Source organism: Eleginops maclovinus, chromosome 5 (genome assembly GCF_036324505.1).
Source record: "Eleginops maclovinus isolate JMC-PN-2008 ecotype Puerto Natales chromosome 5, JC_Emac_rtc_rv5, whole genome shotgun sequence".
NCBI classification, from domain to species: domain Eukaryota; kingdom Metazoa; phylum Chordata; class Actinopteri; order Perciformes; family Eleginopidae; genus Eleginops; species Eleginops maclovinus.
The window spans coordinates 10619414-10637073 of NC_086353.1; the positions used below are offsets into that span (position 1 = coordinate 10619414).

The following is a 17660-nucleotide window of genomic DNA, read 5'->3' on the forward strand; positions in this document are numbered from 1 at the left end:
CACATGTTAGACACTTTTATCCAAAGTGACTTACATACATTCAATAATGTGGGCAATCCCCACAGGAGCAATTTGGGGTGAAGTGTCTTGCCCAGGGACACAACGACATGATGACTGCAGTAAGGATGGAACCAGTACTCCCCTGATCTGAAGATCACTAGCCCCCTGATCCACAGCCCCCCTGTGTCCTCTTCTCCTACTAACACAGAAATAATGATGTGAACATTTGTAAAGTCCTGGTTGATTTGTCAAGATATACATAATTGTTTAAAGTTTGGAATCGCTTGCCAGAATGCTAAAAGCTCTGATACAAAGTAATGTCTTGTGCATGGAGAATAAATCCTGTACAGCGGTTCAATCAGACGAAAAACCGAAAGAGCATCCCAGAAACTTGGCAATGGTTAAGAATAAGAATTGAGAAAATCACTTAATGGTAGAATTTGTGAAATAATCACTAGCTCAATGTGTGTGTGTAGGTGTCGGGTGCACAATAATACCTATATAAAGCTGGAAGAGAGTAACAAATACTGGAGTCAAAGTTCATGTGTGTGTACACACTCACTCACATCATATTTACGAAAGCTTCACATTAGAACATTTTAAATTTTTTAGACCGCAGAGGGTGCAAGTAAAAACGCTTCCCAAAATATTTTGAGGCTAATTGCAATTGAATTGTAACAGCGTTTTAATATATTTACGTTATTTCTTATTGGGGTAACATACAAGAGATGGGTATTATTATCCATGAAAGAAGTCCATGCCAATGAAAAAGGACTTTACTGCAGAATTATGCCTCTTCTCCTACTTCAACTAGTGGCCAAAGATCTATAAAAAACACATAACTTCATCTCATAGGGGTTAAAACATAAATCCGTTAGGTGACACGTGCTGATAAGGCAACCATTACAGAGAGTGTTTTTGTGAGAACCGACTGGCGGCAAGCACCAAAAGCTTCCTGACATTATCACGCTCTGCTGACAGATGTGCAACATAATGGCTATTATCATCGCTGCTGGTGTGATTATTGCTGCCATGTGATTATTGGTAGCGCAGGAAATCTTGACACATCTGTGGCTGTGTGTGTTTGTGTGTGAGTTATGTGGCAGAGAAAAAAGAAGGGAGGGAAAATAGATATGCAGTGAGGTTGACCGTAATTTCAACCGACTGCGTGACGAGTGGGCAAAAGACAGTGTTTATGCATTTCTGTTTTCAGCACACATGCATCCTAATGTAGCTTTGGGCCCATGTGTATCCCCACTATAAAAATGAAAACATCTCGGCTGCTCGAGACTGAGTTTTTTTCTCCTCTACTAAAATCTCAGCAATCATTCTCCCTTCCTTTCACCTAACAACAGACATTGGAAAGGTGCTGGAAACAGGGCCTTCCCTCACACACCTAGATGAGGTTAGGTCCACCTGTCTATTGCAGAGAGATATTCACTTGAGCGTCTGTTTTCCCTGGTCAAACTGCCTCTCCCATCCTCTGTGATCAGCTGTCAACGGGAGCTGTTTTATATGTCTATCTTGCAGGAATGGGTGGGTTATGTAGGGTAGAACAGAAACGATTTAAAACTGTCTTGTGCGAGTGGTCAGTGGTCAGTTTATACTGCACATCCTTACAGCTAGTTGGAAAGCACTTTTGGTTGCTGTTTGGTTTGTTACAGCACTCCAGGTTGTAACAAGTACTCCAGGTTGTAAGTATGGAAGTATATTTATCTTAATATACTTTATATCACATACTCATTGACAAATCCCAATCACCAACATTTGAAAAAGACCTCTCTAGAACACAAATGGCATGTCTTCAAAAATACGATAAGAAGCATCCAACAATGAAACTGACTCTAAAATCATGATAATTATCAGCTCGTACTTTGGTTGCTTTGTGTATAAACATTAAATATTTGTTTTCATACAACACACTGTTGAGTTAAATATGTGTTGTATGCGTGTGTTTAATCATGTGGTTTTTTTACATTTAAAAAGGTGTTTTTGCTAAGTGGCTGATTCCAGTTTCCTGTTTTTTCTACATTTCTTATTAACAAATTGATGCTGTTTTGAAATTACATATTTAAAAAGGTCATACCAGTAAGTTCAAGGACTGGTAAATGCGGAACCGTGTAGGTCATTATTCTCTAACTACACTGATTGTGTCCCTGTGTGTCAAAATGTAAAACCTGCTGACAGGCATTTACTGCTCTCAAACTAGAAGCCAGATGATGAGACAACCAGAGGGAAAGGAAAAGTGAATATTGACATGGATGAAAAGAGAGCTGGAGTGTCAAAGCAACAAACGATGCATATAAAACAGGAATGCTCGCACTGTGAAACAAACAAGCAGAGCAGAGTTAACTCTCATTAGAGCGATCTCTCTCTCAGCCATTGTTTTCTCCTCATCTGTCTATCTTCACTGCATCTCTGCTGCCCGTAGAGACGTGTCACTTTCTCCTCCCAGCGTTTCCTGAAATAGCACCAGTGCCCTCATAGGCACTGTGCTGCTACAGTATATGAGCAGCATATCCAACAAAGCCCTGCAATACAGTAAAGAATATATACGGTAGTTACTGTGCCAGCACCAGCACACAACAATCATTGTTGGTAAAAAAAATCATTCATGGTAGCTTATACATGCTTTCTAAGCCGAGTTCTGCTCTCTATGTATTTTTACCTGGGGCATTTTAGTTTTGTATTTCTTACAATTACAGTGTGGCCTGTCTCGCGTCAATTTTAAAGCAGTCGCCTGTCACAAATCCCTTGAGACGCTGTTTTCTTGAGGAGTGTCTTCTTTTGACAAAGAGAATCAGTCCAATTCTTGTTTGAGTTTGTTTACCTCTTTACACATTTTCTAAATATAAATTGTCAGGCACACCTGAATTATTCTAACAACTTGCCATAAAACCAAGACCATGACTTAAGGTTGGACTGCTCATGTTATTGCATCATTTAACTTACTATTTAAATTCCATTGTGTCCTGTTATTTTCCAAAACTTGATTTCACTGTTTTGTATTAGGAGAAACCTTGTGGGCTTACCTGAAAAAAAGAAATGAGTTCTTCTTGTTTTTCTGCAACAAGACAATCTTTTATGGTTATTTTTTTTTAACATATAGTATACACAACATAAGACAGACCCTTAAGGTGCAGAGTGGAGGCCCTGAAGGCTTTAATGACATGACAACTGTCTCACTTGTGTTTCGAATACCGTAGATTCTAAGACTAGAAAACAGCTTTGTCTATATTGTGTCCATTACACAACACCAAGTTTTTGCTTCAAAAACAACTGCACACACAGGAGACTTTCTTTCTAATTATGTCCTAAACTGATAGCTGTCTGATAGACTCAAAATTAAGCTTCATTATTTGGGGTCAAATGTGTCACTTTGAGTATTAGGTTTAGAAACCTTCATTTCATTGCCTTTTCATCACTCTTTGTCAAATACATGAATTCCCCTGCAATGCAGTGATCATTACTGTCGCTTTTCAGACAAAGGCAGAAGTGTGTTTCTTGGGCTGAAGGACTGTCCTACTGAATTCAACACATGTCTGATAGCGGTAAAAAAAGGGGGGAGAAAACCACAGCTGACATAAAATGTGTGGGTCTAACACCGGGGAAAAAGCGGGAGAGATACAGTAGGAGGTAAGAAAGGTGGCTCGAGGAAGGAAACAATCTCAAGTCAAGCCTGGTGTGCTTTCACGACCTTATCAGCCAACACCAGTAACAGGGAGCAGACAAATACAAGTGCCTTTTATTTGTCAACACAGACAATAAAAACCTGTCAAGCAAAAAAAAGCCATGCCATTGTAAACACCGTTAGTGTATATCTGCAGAAAGGAAGAAGAAGCATGCTCGAGTATGACACTATCAGGACCTTAGGAAATAACCAGCTTATGGCAGAGGAAACAATGAGCTAGCAACCTGTAGACAAAGCTTGATGCAGGCTGGGTAATTGAGACAGCATATTGCTGCAGAGTAACCTTCCCAGAGACATAACCATAATATAATGTGTCTTGGAGAAATTTCTCATTTACGGCCGGGTAATAGCATTCAGGTTAGAACAGTGGCCCTTTCTAGTTGGAAATTGGATAGGCTTTCTCATTAATATGTATTGGGTTTTGGGAATGGGCTAAGGATGGAACAACAGGCTGAATGGTCTGAAGTTAGAGGGGAAAAAAGTTTGGTAGAAGCAATAAATGTGGATAGCACAGCGTGGTTAAGATAGGAACCAACATACTGTATATGTGGTTGGTTATATAGAGCAACAGTCAAAAAGTGTATGCAACTAGTTTTCAAACTCATATTATTGTCACAATTTCGTGCTTTGGCAACGGGACTAAGGAATCTACTAATGAACAAGTGCAAAGGGATTGTTCGTGTTGACCTCCCACAAATGGAGCATAGTGTCACTTCGGGCAGAGAATCGTAGTTGCAAGAACTGAATCATCTGATGTTTTATTCATGCTTTATCAGCGGTTGCTAATTCAACAGCTGCTTAGCTAGAGGCTGACCAGCAACGCTCAATCATAAACATACAGCTGTGGCAATTATAACCGTGTCATGTCAACACCATAACCTGCTGTTTCTCCATCCACTGACCCAACCTCCCCAGTGCCAGGCTTGTATATTGTATGAGTCGAAAAATACACCTACCTGAAAGATTATTAGTATACAATGGCAAGGTCACGCCTACACTGTCAAATATGCATGTGTTTTTATGAATCCTGACAAATACAGCTAACATGATTCACCAACTCATATTAACCGAATGCATGTTTTTGTCCCTGAAATGAAATCATCCATATACATACTACATACTTTGCTCACCTTGGCCTAATCAAAACCTCATGGAATATTTTTCCATACTTATCAAGTTGATGCCTTTCTAATTATTCTTTACTTCGCTTCATCTATGGATAGTTATCTAGAAACAGCTCCTCTTTCAAAAATAAATACACCAGCATTTGGCTGGTAAAAATTGTGCTTATTTGGTTCCAGCGCTTTTAGGTTATGGAAGACCCACCATTTACTATCTTGTATAGCTTTAATTTTGAAGACCTTCATAGCTTTCTATACTTGTGAGGACAAACTTGCTCAGGAACACACTCTTACACTCACCCAGACAGGCAGGCACACATACACTCCCAACCCATTTTACATTTTTCGGCACTAAGTTGAATGTGATATCTAGAGAAATTCACAAACCGCTAACCGCTTCCCCCTCCCCACACACAACCCAACCCACCACCTCCTCCTAAACACACTCACAGTCCATTCAAGCTCCCCAGGCTATGAGTGCACTGATAAAGTGTACTCCCCGACTGACTCCCTTGCTGCACCTAGCACCAGCGACATACAGAAGATTGTCATGCCAGATTTGTTCGACATGAGGCAATGGCAAGGAAACATAACTGCAGGGGTTGTGTGAGAGATGAACATCCATTGTGAAAAAAACATGAAAGGGGACCACAGAGCGGGGGTGTCTGGTGGGCTCAATCGGTACCAGCTAATGCATACAGATGGACTTAATTTTTAATTTTACACAAATTGTAATAACCAAAGAAATGCATTGCACTTGAGCTGTAGTTTCTTAGTGTTTTTCTCCATTGAGTTCCTCTCAGGACACAAGTCGAAATGTCTTTTGGGAATGTGACACATTGGCATGAGTACTTTTCTGACTGACGACGGGGAAACTTTAAAACGAACATCACAGAGCTGAGTTTAATGCGAGTCAAACAACCATTAGTCTCGGCCTCTGCTTGGATCTGAGCACAGCGGCATTTCAAAACACAGCGCTCTCCTCGTGGTGATTAGAAGTCTTCCATTTTATAAATCACAGCCTTTGATTGACAGTATTCTCAAGCAGTTTGCCATTAAAACTCGAGAGCTGAGAGATCTGCAGAATGTTAAACTGATGCACGAATATAAAATCATATTCTCTTTCCCAGCAGGGATCCACCAAGACAGTGAGAAAGCCCCAAGTCTTTCAGCTAGAACATACACTAGAAAGAACATGCTCGGGGTGAAGGGACTGTCATGGGTCCTTGTTAATGTAATAAACTGCAGAGTATAAACAAGCTCCATAGGGAGGGCCTTTGATCAAGCTAACATCTCCCTCATGTCTGATGTATTTAAATCAAGTGAATAGAAATCTGGTTATGTACCTTTTTATCCGGCTTTTTCATCTTTCTCTTTTGAGAGAAAAGCAACCTCTAGAAATCTCATTCTGTTGCTTGATCACAGATGCACACACACACAAACATTCAATCTCTATTCTACTTCCACCTCCATCTTCCGCCCCCACTTTCTCTTTTTCACTATTGAGCCACCACCTCTCCATCTCCGGCACACAGCTCTTGATGAGTTTGTGAGTCACTGACAACACACTCCGCGCCTCCAGTGGAAGCTGATAATCCATGGAAGCGAGAGGTGGTGACAAAATTTGGCTAATACCCAAAGAATTGCGATCAGCGCAACACCCACTAAGGTGACAAAGCCCTACATAATTTTTGCTGGTATTGTGTGCAAACAGCAAGTTAATACCGGTGTACAAATGAATGTGGCAAGAAGCAAGATGAAATCCTGTGAATTTGATTCATATACAGAAAAGCATCTCATCTACTTGTGTTCCTGGTGGCATTGCTGTCAACACATGACGCGTACAAATTAGGCTTGGATGACATCACCAGACATCCTCATCTCTGGATATAGAAAGCCCAGTTATATAACAAAATCTAGACAAATATTTAGTAGAGACTAAATGATTGCTGTTAATTTTTCAGGCCATTGCTGTTATGGATATTTAATCTGCAAGAGTAAAAATACTCTATTCTTTTAACTAACATTGTGGCCTTTACCACTGCTGCCATAAAGACATTTCTTTTAGAGGTCATGTTTGACAGAGAGCCGAAGGCAATTAACAAATCAAACAAAAGGTTTTGTTATAATTTGGGGATAAAGCTTTAACAGATACATATTTTATGACATGACTTGGAAAAAATAACATTTGATAGTAGACACAACCCTTACTCAACCCGCTTGAGCATTGCTACTGTTGCCATCCCCAAAGTTAACGTCTGGTTTACAGACTGCTTTGACAAGTTTGGAGGCCTCAAACCAAAGCTTTTAAGGAGATAAGCTCAAAACAATGATATTACAGTTTGGGCTGCTTGCTACCACTCTGAAACTATTATTAATCCATTACCTAGAAATTTGAGGGAGCAAGCACCTGCCACTGTTGCCCTTCATGAACAGGAAATAGTACACTCTTTACTTATAACAACATTTAGGAGAGCATTGTTTCTGCTAGCACAAAACCCCTTCGACCGAGTGTTAATGGTTCAGACAAAGGCATGCAGAGAGAGAGAGCAACTCACAGAAATAACAATCATTTTTATAAGGCTAAATTAAATCGCCAGCCTCACCTTTTACTTGCTACAGACACCTGTAATTATGTCATTGGTAGTTCAAAGTATGGGTATTGTGATTTAAATACAGCAAATTGTTAATATCTAGCTGCTCCCTAACCAGAAATCTGAAATGTTTAAGCATCTGCTCAAAGGAACACAAACAGTGTGATGATAAGTCTAATTGTGCTTGTGGAAAAATGTTCTCCCTTTATTACCAAAGTCTTCAAGCCAAATAAAAATGATTAAAGCTTAAGTCCCCCCAGAAAGTGTTAAAATACCAGAACCAGAACATTTTTAATTTGGCAATGGGGCATATTTCTACATGGAAGACTACCAGAAATGGCATGTAGTTAATAAAACCCTGAGCTGGAATTGTGTAGTGTGTGTGGTGTGTGCATGTGTGCGTGTTTGTGTGTGTGTGTTCTGCTCTGCAACTGGTGACTGCAGGCTTAATGAAAGGGCCAGTTGTTTTTTTAGCGGGGCTGATTTGCAGAGAGCAGATGGATCGCTCTCTCTGGTCTCAATCTTGTCCCACATTGCTGCTGTCGCCCCATTTAACAGCCAATTTCCTGCCAGCTCATCACAAACACACATACACACACAAGCAGGGAAAAAGCTGCAAAAACAGTGTGAGGTAGTAGACCACAGAGATGTACATAAAGGGATAAAGAGGGTAAAACAGAGGGGAATTCACAAGCAGATGTACCCAGAAACACTGTAGATTACAGACATACAGGGATATTTTGTGCATAGACAAGCACAAAAGTATTTAAGCATATAAAAGGGATACACACAAATAGACACACACACACACACCCACACGTAAAAACCTATGGGAAAGCACGGTGGACACGATACAGTTTTTAATGAGCTTGCACCAGATGTCTTCCCAGGCTGCAGTGCATGACCAGTTGATTAATCAACTACATTTACTAAGGAACACCGACACACACACACACACACACACACACACACACACACACACACACACACACACACACACACACACACACACACACACACACACACACACACACACACACACACACACACACACACACACACACACAAACACACACACACACACACACACACACACACACACACACACACACACACACACACACACACACTAATCCTAATTTATCACACAAACACAGTAATCTCAATTTATCACAAACACAGTAATCCCATAGGATACCAAACCCCCACCCCACACACAACCCATTATCTAGCTCATACACACGCTGCGCCTGATTTTATAATAAGTCTCTATGCATTCAGTCAAGTCTGTTATGTTCTGTTCCCATTTCCACTGGTTTATCTTTCTCAATGACAGATTACAGCACATAATCACGCACACCATCACCTAACTGATGCACACTAACAGTAGCAATGGCTTCATCTTTTCCTTGCTCTCACACCCACGCAAACTGACACATTCAGCTACGGTTGTGCATCCACACATGCTTCACACATTTGGAAAAGCCCTCAAAACATACAATTTCTTATTTTAACTGCAGCAGTAGCAAGAAGTGGCCGGCCTCCAGAGATTGACCCCTGACTTTTAATCTTCGCACCTTGTACAGCAGGAGATTTTTTCTGCCTTTCCACTGGCAGTCAGCCTTCTCTCCGGGTCACGTCATACACGCTGGCTGGCCAATGTGTTAATGATATTTCACTGGTGAGATATGACTTTGTGGGACGCAGGCTCCAGTGGCCATGCAACACATGTACGCCAACCAATGCGCGGAGTGGACATTCATTGTTGTTAGGGTTATATTTACAGTATTTTCCAGTTATGAACACTGTGAAAAGCATTTTTAGATTGCTGTGTAAAGCTACACCCCCAGGAAATCTTACGTATTAATTTTGCTTTCTCAAATTACATTTGCATGCAACCTCACGATTCTAACCTCACTTGCTCTGCTCTTTTGAATGTGCACATTATCATATCTTAATATGCACACTGTTTAGCCCTAAAGGAAGTTATTATTTTTCATTTAAGTGCAGGAGCAAGACAAGATTTCACCCTTTAGCAATTTTCTGCACAGTTGTGTCTTTTTTTACACTTCTTTGATTGGGTTCTTTAGGATTCGTATCAAATACAATTGGCTTTTTTAAATCTGCCGTACAAAACAAACATGTAATTTTATAAATATGTGTAGCCTGACCCCACTAGAACCTGATCTAAAAAGACACCAGAATACCAGGAGGTAAACAAAAGAAAAACACATAATATGATAGAAAGCTCAACAGCACATTTGTGTTAGCTTATGCTCTTTAGAACCAAACTAAATAAATAAATAAAAACTAGAAAATTGCCACACTTCACCCCGCCACTAGTATAGGCATGTCTATTGCTATCTGTCTGAGCTCTCCCAACCATTTTCTCTCTTAATACAGGTACCAGAGAGGGATGATGAAGCTGAACTCAGTGTGACTTGCCCCTATCCCAAGTCTCACTCCACGGGTTTCTCAACGCCTCCAGACCCATCATCGATCCCCATTTGACCCTTGGGTCGTCCCCTCATACTCAACATCCTTTCACCTTATTCAAACCTTCACAACCCCACGTCTTTGTTGGTAATCATTATTATTTTGCTTCCCAGTGGCTAATGTTTTGCACTCAACCACTAACTGGAGACAGTCTCAGGAAGATGTAGTGAAATTTAATGAGTCATCGCACTGTAATTTTCCACTTGTGGCTACACCAAAAGCTATATGCTTGCTTTATTGCACTTCAATATGATGGAGAGTTCTATAGACAATCCTGAGAGGGTTGAGGGGAGCTGTAAAATGTATTTTAGGCTGGATTTATTTATCGTTCTTTGAAAGTCATCAGAGATGAGTGCAAGAAAAAGAAGTGATTTTAGCTGTCAGTCTATCACCATTAAGTGGATTAATTCTGATGTAAAGTATGCAAAGTGTGTTTTTCTGTCAAGGACTGGCAGCGGAGTAAACAGTATTTCATCTATCATATAGTATATTCACCTATATTTTTATATAAAGGTTTTATGCACCCAGGCGCAGCATACAATGGAGTGGCCATCAGTGCAGAATCCTTGAAAGAAGTGAGGTAGAAACCCACAGATATAATATACAGTAAGCCAACCACTATGCTGTCACTCAATAACTTCAAAGCTACTGGCTACCACCATATCAATTGCCTTTACACACATCTGTACTGTAGAAAACACAGTATTTTGCTTTAAGTTTATATGAATGAAATTCATTGATAGAACTGGTCCTGCAATGTAATTTGTAATTACTTCATGATTTCCATGCCCCATCCTACTATTCCAAGCAATGTTATGTTTCCAGTGACAGGTAGTGTAAAAGCGGCAAAAGGCAGTGAAGTGCCAGCATGACCATGGAGAGTTACAGCACAGCAATATGCAGTGACATTACAGCATTTCAACTCAGCAAAGGAACTGTTTACACACATACACACACTCTCACACACACAGCACATGTCAGTACCTTCTGTGCGGATGGTGAAGGGGGAGTCCCCCAGTCTCTTGGCGGAGAACTGCCCCCCCAGAGAGGTCATTAGAAAGCACAGGCTGAAGAAGCCTATTCCCACCACGAATATCCTACAACACAGGGGAGGAGAGAGGGAATACGTCAAAAGGGAGTTGAGCTAGGTAGACATATTTATAGGGAAGGGAAGGTAAATAGATGCTTTGGGTGAGTAGTTGGGAAACATGAAGATAAAGATAGAGAAAGGGGTGTATAGTGAGATATTTGGAGATAAAACACAAGTTAATAAAAAAGTGAGAGGCATGAAAAACAAAAGAAAGAATGTAGGCAGATGAAGAAGTCGACAATTATAGAGGACAGGTTTTCAGTTGAGAATGATCGGCAGCCAGACAAAAAGAGGGAGGGAAAAATAGCAAAGCAAAGGGTTTGGAAGAAAATGTGAGAGAGAGCAGAAGAGACAAGTCAAGAAAGCACTTCCAGAAGGCAATGCATAAATAGAGCAGTGATCACACGTTTAAAGAGTATACATTCGAAGCCAAAGGGCATTTTAACATTTTAGTGATATAATGTTATCAGTTGGCATACATCTACATACAAGACAACCGCCAAAATAAGGTAGAGCAGTTTGTCCCTAAGTGCAGAGGAAATGGGTGTGTAATATCAGAGGTGCACAGAGGGTAAGGGAAGAGGAGGCAAGGAGACGACCAAAGACAGCCAAAAACATTTGGCTATTAAAAGTGAGAATGAAGACAGCATAAATGCTAACTAAAGAGTCTGAGCACAACATCTGGTCCCAATCACTCGTCGCTCAGGAATACACAAAGTAAGCAACAACAATGGGCTATTCCTATGCACCATGAGGCTACAGATACGTTACATTTTGGATATTGTCATATTGTTACATGACAGTAAATGTTTTCCTGGTAAAAGAAATACAGACACAACGTTTGCAGTAAAAGAGAAATTGGTTGCTGCAATAGTTTTTCCTTTCCATGTACATGTTTTAATGATTCAATGTAAAGGATGGGGGGCTAGCCACAGTCCTCTGTTTCACTAAAGCTAATATGAAGCTTTAGCAGCCTGAGTTAGCAAAGTGGGTATCCTCACAGCAAGTATGGGCAGCAGCACAAACACTTTCAGATCCCAATAACTCTTGCAATATACTGTAGGCTACATGTGGGTCAGCCATCAGGATGTTGGCTCCAATCTGTAGTGCAGATCTTGCTTTGAAACTTAAACTTCTTCTTTAGCACACTTTGAGGCACAGATCCTATGTTTAAGATGCTGCTGTGCTTCGAAAGCGACCATAAATAAGACTTAGCCTAAGTGTGACTTCTCCATTGTTAAACAGCGGTGAGAGAAGGACATCTTTTGACTTAAAAGTGTGGAAAATCAGGTATTTTGTATCCGTGTAAATCCTGCCCTAGTTAAGCTACTCGGTTCACTGTATATGAATCAAAGGTTATCTTATGATGCCAAGACTCTTTGGGGAACCAGAGGCAAAGCTGTCTTTGATTCCTATCCACTGGACAAATAGCAGTCATCCTTCAGGACTAACAAGTCCCACTTTGAAATGCTTGCCGCTCTGCTGATAACCCCCACAAGAGAACCTTCTTGCAATATTAAGTGGTGCAGCACAGAGGCATATTTATGTGACAAAGAGTGGCTAACACTCCAGTATCCATGCTATATATTTCAGCAGTTGAAGTGGTTTTCCTAAAAGTCCTCATTAAGTATATTAGTTTGAGTGAATACATTGTAATCTTTCAGGAAACATATAGAGATGATATAACAATCAAGCAGCTACATACTGTAGTATCAAGCATATGGCTAATGTATCTCAAACGATGGTAGAAACATGATAAATAACCAGGAAGAAATGTTACTTTGGGGATGAATGACTCACAATCACTTTTATAATTTAATGCTAACCTTGCACATGAACCTTCACATCTTAACTTCTGCACCAGAGGTCGGAAAATGTAATGCTAACATAACAAAAGAATAAAGAATTCATAGCTGTTGCTTACTCTTCAAAGCCAAGCAAAAGCTGTTTGCTCAAGTGCACGACCCAGAGTGAAATCTGACGGCACGTCACGAAATGGTAAGTAGCTCGAAGCTCCAGTCACGCAAAGTTCTAAACAAAACCTCTTAATATTGATGAGGCCATAAGGAACGAGTTCTTAACAGCAAGGAAGAATGGCCATTTAAAAATACATTTGTTGGATTGGCCTGATTGACCTAAAGGGATAAACACAATCTTAAGAATAGAGCGTGGTGGTTTGGCAAGCTCCCTGGTTGACTTTATTTTCCCGAGACAGAGCTAATGTGTCTTGTATGGACTTCTAATACAGTGGCTTCAATGACAGAAAGCGGGTTCTGGCTCTTTGTGAGCAAACCTTTGTACAGCACAAGAACGTATTGACAGCAAATGACAAATATTATCAGCAAGACTCTCATCTAATGCGTTGCATCAAACATGATTACAGCTGCACATTAATTGCAGTTAAACCGGTCATCTATCTTCATTTTACATATAAAGATTACATTTCGAGATGGAGTTTCATTATATTAGATCACAGAATTGATTACACTTGTAACAAGACAAACGGTAATGTCTTTTTGAATAGGCTACATTGGGAAATTTAAACTCCTAAATTCTAATTATCGACTTCTTCTGCTGGTACAAAAACTGATTAATGTGGGATAACAAGTTTCAAAGTGAGTGTCAGCATTTTTCATTGATTTACACTAGAAATATGAAATTATATTCCAACTCTATTAATATTATAGTCCCAGCATCTAAGGAGCTGGCATGCTCACTCACTATAGCGTCCTATTCACTTCTCTCTTTCCCACAACCGTAATATTATGAAATAATAAAACATTACCTCCATCTGTGGTGGGCATATTGCAAAATGAATTAGAAAAGCTCAATCAATGTCTGAGGACCACAGAGCCGTAATACATTACCGGTGGGAATCCAATCCCAAACAATCATTAAAATGAAGGGATTATTTGTCATGAATATGATGCCATGATCTCATGATACTTTATACCTGCATGGATTATATACTTACTACACTACCATATGGTCTGTAAACCAAGTAGGTGAAAGCTAAGAATCAGCATCTCAGACATGGTTTAAAGATAAGAGTTTATACATTTAGCCTGCTTTCATTATTTGTTTTCATTGAGTGCCCTGTCTTATTACAGTCAGCTAAACTCCCAATGTCAAGTTTGAATATATAAAGCGGGTTACACAGAAGACGTGAAGAGAAATTGGATGATTTTACAGCGCGTAACATAACATTTTGTAAGACAGTTTATCTATTCTCTCAGTTATCTAGGGATTAATAATCCTGTGTGTCTCAGCAGCAATGCCAGTAAGCAAAAAAAAGATTGATGGAAAGAGAAAGGGGAGAAAAAAATATATACGCTCATGTGGGTGAGCAAAAGCTGCCCTGATGTTGTCCAAGCGTTTCTTTCCTTTCTTATTATTTAGCCGTTTTGCAAACTGGCGTTAGGTGGGTGATATGAGAGGATTAGGCCTGGGTCCTGCCTGACGACTCTTTAATTAACAGGCTTAAAGTAAATGCTCTGCTCCCTATAATTGGATCAGAAGGAGAGATCTGCTATCAGCTAATTGGCTTCCTCACACATATAGACTTATCAGGTTTCGCCTCCAGGTAAATGTAGATGATTTTGAAGCGAGAGGAGTTGTGCCAGGCGTGGTGTTGATGTTAGTTTTCCAAGAAACTTTTCCTGGCAAGTGAACTAGCCAAAACTCAACCTAAAATACTCCTCTTGCCTTGTAACCAGCCAGAACATACTTGCGTATCTTTATGGCTTCTAAAAGCTGTCTACTGGTGCTCCAGTGATATAAGATGCATATAACTTACAATACCCATAGCTCAAGTCTGCTAAGCAACTTTATCTCTCCCACTGCTTTGCGTTATTTCCCTGTCAAATATATCCAATAAAATGTCGAAAAATAATCTACTATTCATATTCAGACTACAAACCAATTTCTGGGCTGAATATCTCTAAGATATGTAAAGATGATACACACACACATAACATGAGATAACTTTCTTTTGTCAGTGCTACTGTTGCTTTATCACAAAGCTGCTTCATTACATTTGTGTGAATAAAGGCTTGATCTACAGTGTAGACAGCAGCTGAGGTAATTCAGTGCAGAATGAGTTTATCCATCAGATGCTACATCAGTGCTTCAGTTTAGTACACATTGTTTAGAAAATCCAACAGTATTGGCATGTGGAAAGTGGGTAAAAGATACTACATGATGGTATCCACTTTTGTATTGAAAGTTGCTGCTGCTTTTAATCTCCAGATAGTAGTTGAAGGAAAGAGAGGGATTAATTTAGATACTGCCAATACTGTTAATTTATCAGGGAATTTATTAACTGCAGGTTGGCACGGCGTGGCTTCATGGACTGTAAATAATCAACTGTATAAGTGTTTACATGTGTAACAGATTTATCCATATAACCCATCCACACAGGGATAATGGATTTATACATGCAGAAAAAAAAGAGCTCGGCTCACTGGTAGCACATGCTTTTTTACAATAGCTTTTCATGATTTATAGCTGCGTGTTGTCCCTTTATTCATATGAATCTTAATCTGATCATTTAGTGGAGAAACACGTGTGCGCATATGAGTGCGTTCAGGTGAGTGGTGTCACATGCACACACCTTGTCTCAACATAATGTAGCTACACATGCAATGGCAGTGCATGTGAGCATTGAAAACCCACATTTTAATCAACGACAATGCTAGAGGCTAATTAGGAAACTGGGTACTGAAAAACGTCATCGGCTCTTTGTCTCTTACCTGAACGGTTTGAACGTCACTAGACATCTTCTGACCATTATTTTACCGTCGGTGCTGCCAGTAATCATTTCCCAAAACAAGCGACCCTTGACATTGCTGTTAACCTCCCAACCTGGGACTTGACGTGACCAAACATTTTATCTGCGTCCCATCCAGCGGTGCACAGCGGCAGGTTACGAGATTATTCTTTGAACAGACACAACACCAATAAATTCTTCTTTCTCCCTCCAGTGGAAATGACGGAAAGTTTCAGTCAGTGAGTCTCCTTTCCCGAGTGTGAAAATGTCATTCAAAGCGTAATTCCGTCGTCAGGCAAACACGATACATTTGAGGTAAAGTCGCTGCAGGTTGTGTCGACCGATGGAGTAATATCCGATGGGAGTTCTTTACAAAAAAAACAGAACTATTGTTGTTGCTGTCAAACATGGGGGTAAAGTGTGTTTCCTTTGAAATCTACGTTGTATCTGATTTCACGGAGAGGAGAGATAGCTTCATGGACGTTTTAACTTCACGGTGAAGCCAGAGCGAGTGTGGCAAGTCAGCCGTGTTGCCTCGCACTCATTCAATTCTCAAAAGGATTCAGTGGAATCACACACATCCGGGAGGTCTTTTCAAAATAATAGCCTATTCGATTATTTGATCATTTCTAATAATAGCTACACGAAAGTACACACAAACAGCAACCAATACTATTTATTTATGAAACCACACGCCATATCGCATTTCTTGACCCAAATAACTAAACAAATACGGATCATATACTTTCTTCCTACCTTACAGTGTTCACCATAACAACTAGAAAAAATTGCTAAACAATTAAATACATTACAATCGAAAGTTAAAAGAGTGTAAATTGTTTGATTTAATCCCTGACCTTTTGATCCTGTGGGCATGATATTTTTATTCGTTGTACTGTATTCCTATTGTGTTTATGATATTCGGAAAATAATAAGCAAATTGTTCAACAAAACATGGGTAAACAGCCCACAGATTTGAGAAATAAGCAATGTCATTGATTTTAATGGCACAATTTCCCCGGAGGCTTAAACCATTTGTTAGTGCGAATATATTTAGATATTTTATTTGGGAGGCAAAACCACACGATTTCCTGTCTTATTGTGGCTTCCTCTTTCTGACTTGATGCTGATCCAGCGGCTACAGAGACGGACAGAACTATCTGAAGCTTTTGCATTTGCCTCTGTATCTACGACTTAAACTTGTCACGAAATGAACTCAAGAAACATCATGTTTCTGTGGTCCTGTATTAGTACGAGAAAGGCATTTGTTTCATCAATGCCGCCTATGAAAGTACACTTACTAAATAGGGCTGTGCACTGCTTTGGGAAAACGTTATGGCACAGTAGGATCAATAGGTTAATGCGTGAATTTGGAGGTTACCAACAGGAAAACAATACGGGATGCTTTGTGTTGAGCGTCGCAGATCATCATTTCAGCACCACGGACAGAGAATGTGATCAGGATGCAACAGCGGCACCCAGCGGCAGGCTGTGTTACTGCAGCAGGTGTCCCAGAAACATTTGTAGTAATACTTTGTACATAAAGAAAAAAATAGGGATTACTTAAAATTACACCCACACAGTACAACACTTATGGCACCACAACGCATTAGCCCAAACACATGTATACAGCCCCAAGCCACAACTTAAAATCATCATATTTGTCCAGTTAAATTATTTGCAGTCAGTTTTAGTCATGGCATACATTATACATACTTTGTGGCCAGCGGAGCGTTGGAGCAGAAATGGAGGCAGGAGGAGGATCTCTGCAGGGGACAAGACTGAAGATGACAGTGAAATCTCAAACTCTCTTCATGCTTCACTTGCCATGGTACATGTGGATTTGACTGACAGCCCGTCGCCCATGCAGGCTGTCCCTCTCTGCGGGTTGTGGGAATAG

The 17660-nt window shown here is 40.1% G+C and overlaps 1 protein-coding gene across 1 annotated transcript in view; it reads right to left on the reverse strand.

Annotated features, from left to right (window-relative positions):
- Positions 1-16282, reverse strand: part of LOC134864818 (alpha-1,6-mannosylglycoprotein 6-beta-N-acetylglucosaminyltransferase B-like) — a 90332-nt gene extending 74050 nt beyond the window's left edge. The window contains exons 1-2 of the mRNA XM_063884091.1: positions 15744-16282; positions 10887-10999 (exon numbers count right to left, since the gene is read on the reverse strand). Coding sequence (XP_063740161.1) covers positions 10887-10999; positions 15744-15811 — 181 coding nt within the window. The 5' untranslated portion in view covers positions 15812-16282. The remainder of the gene's footprint in view (positions 1-10886; positions 11000-15743) is intronic.
- Between the last annotated feature and the right edge of the window lie 1378 nt (positions 16283-17660).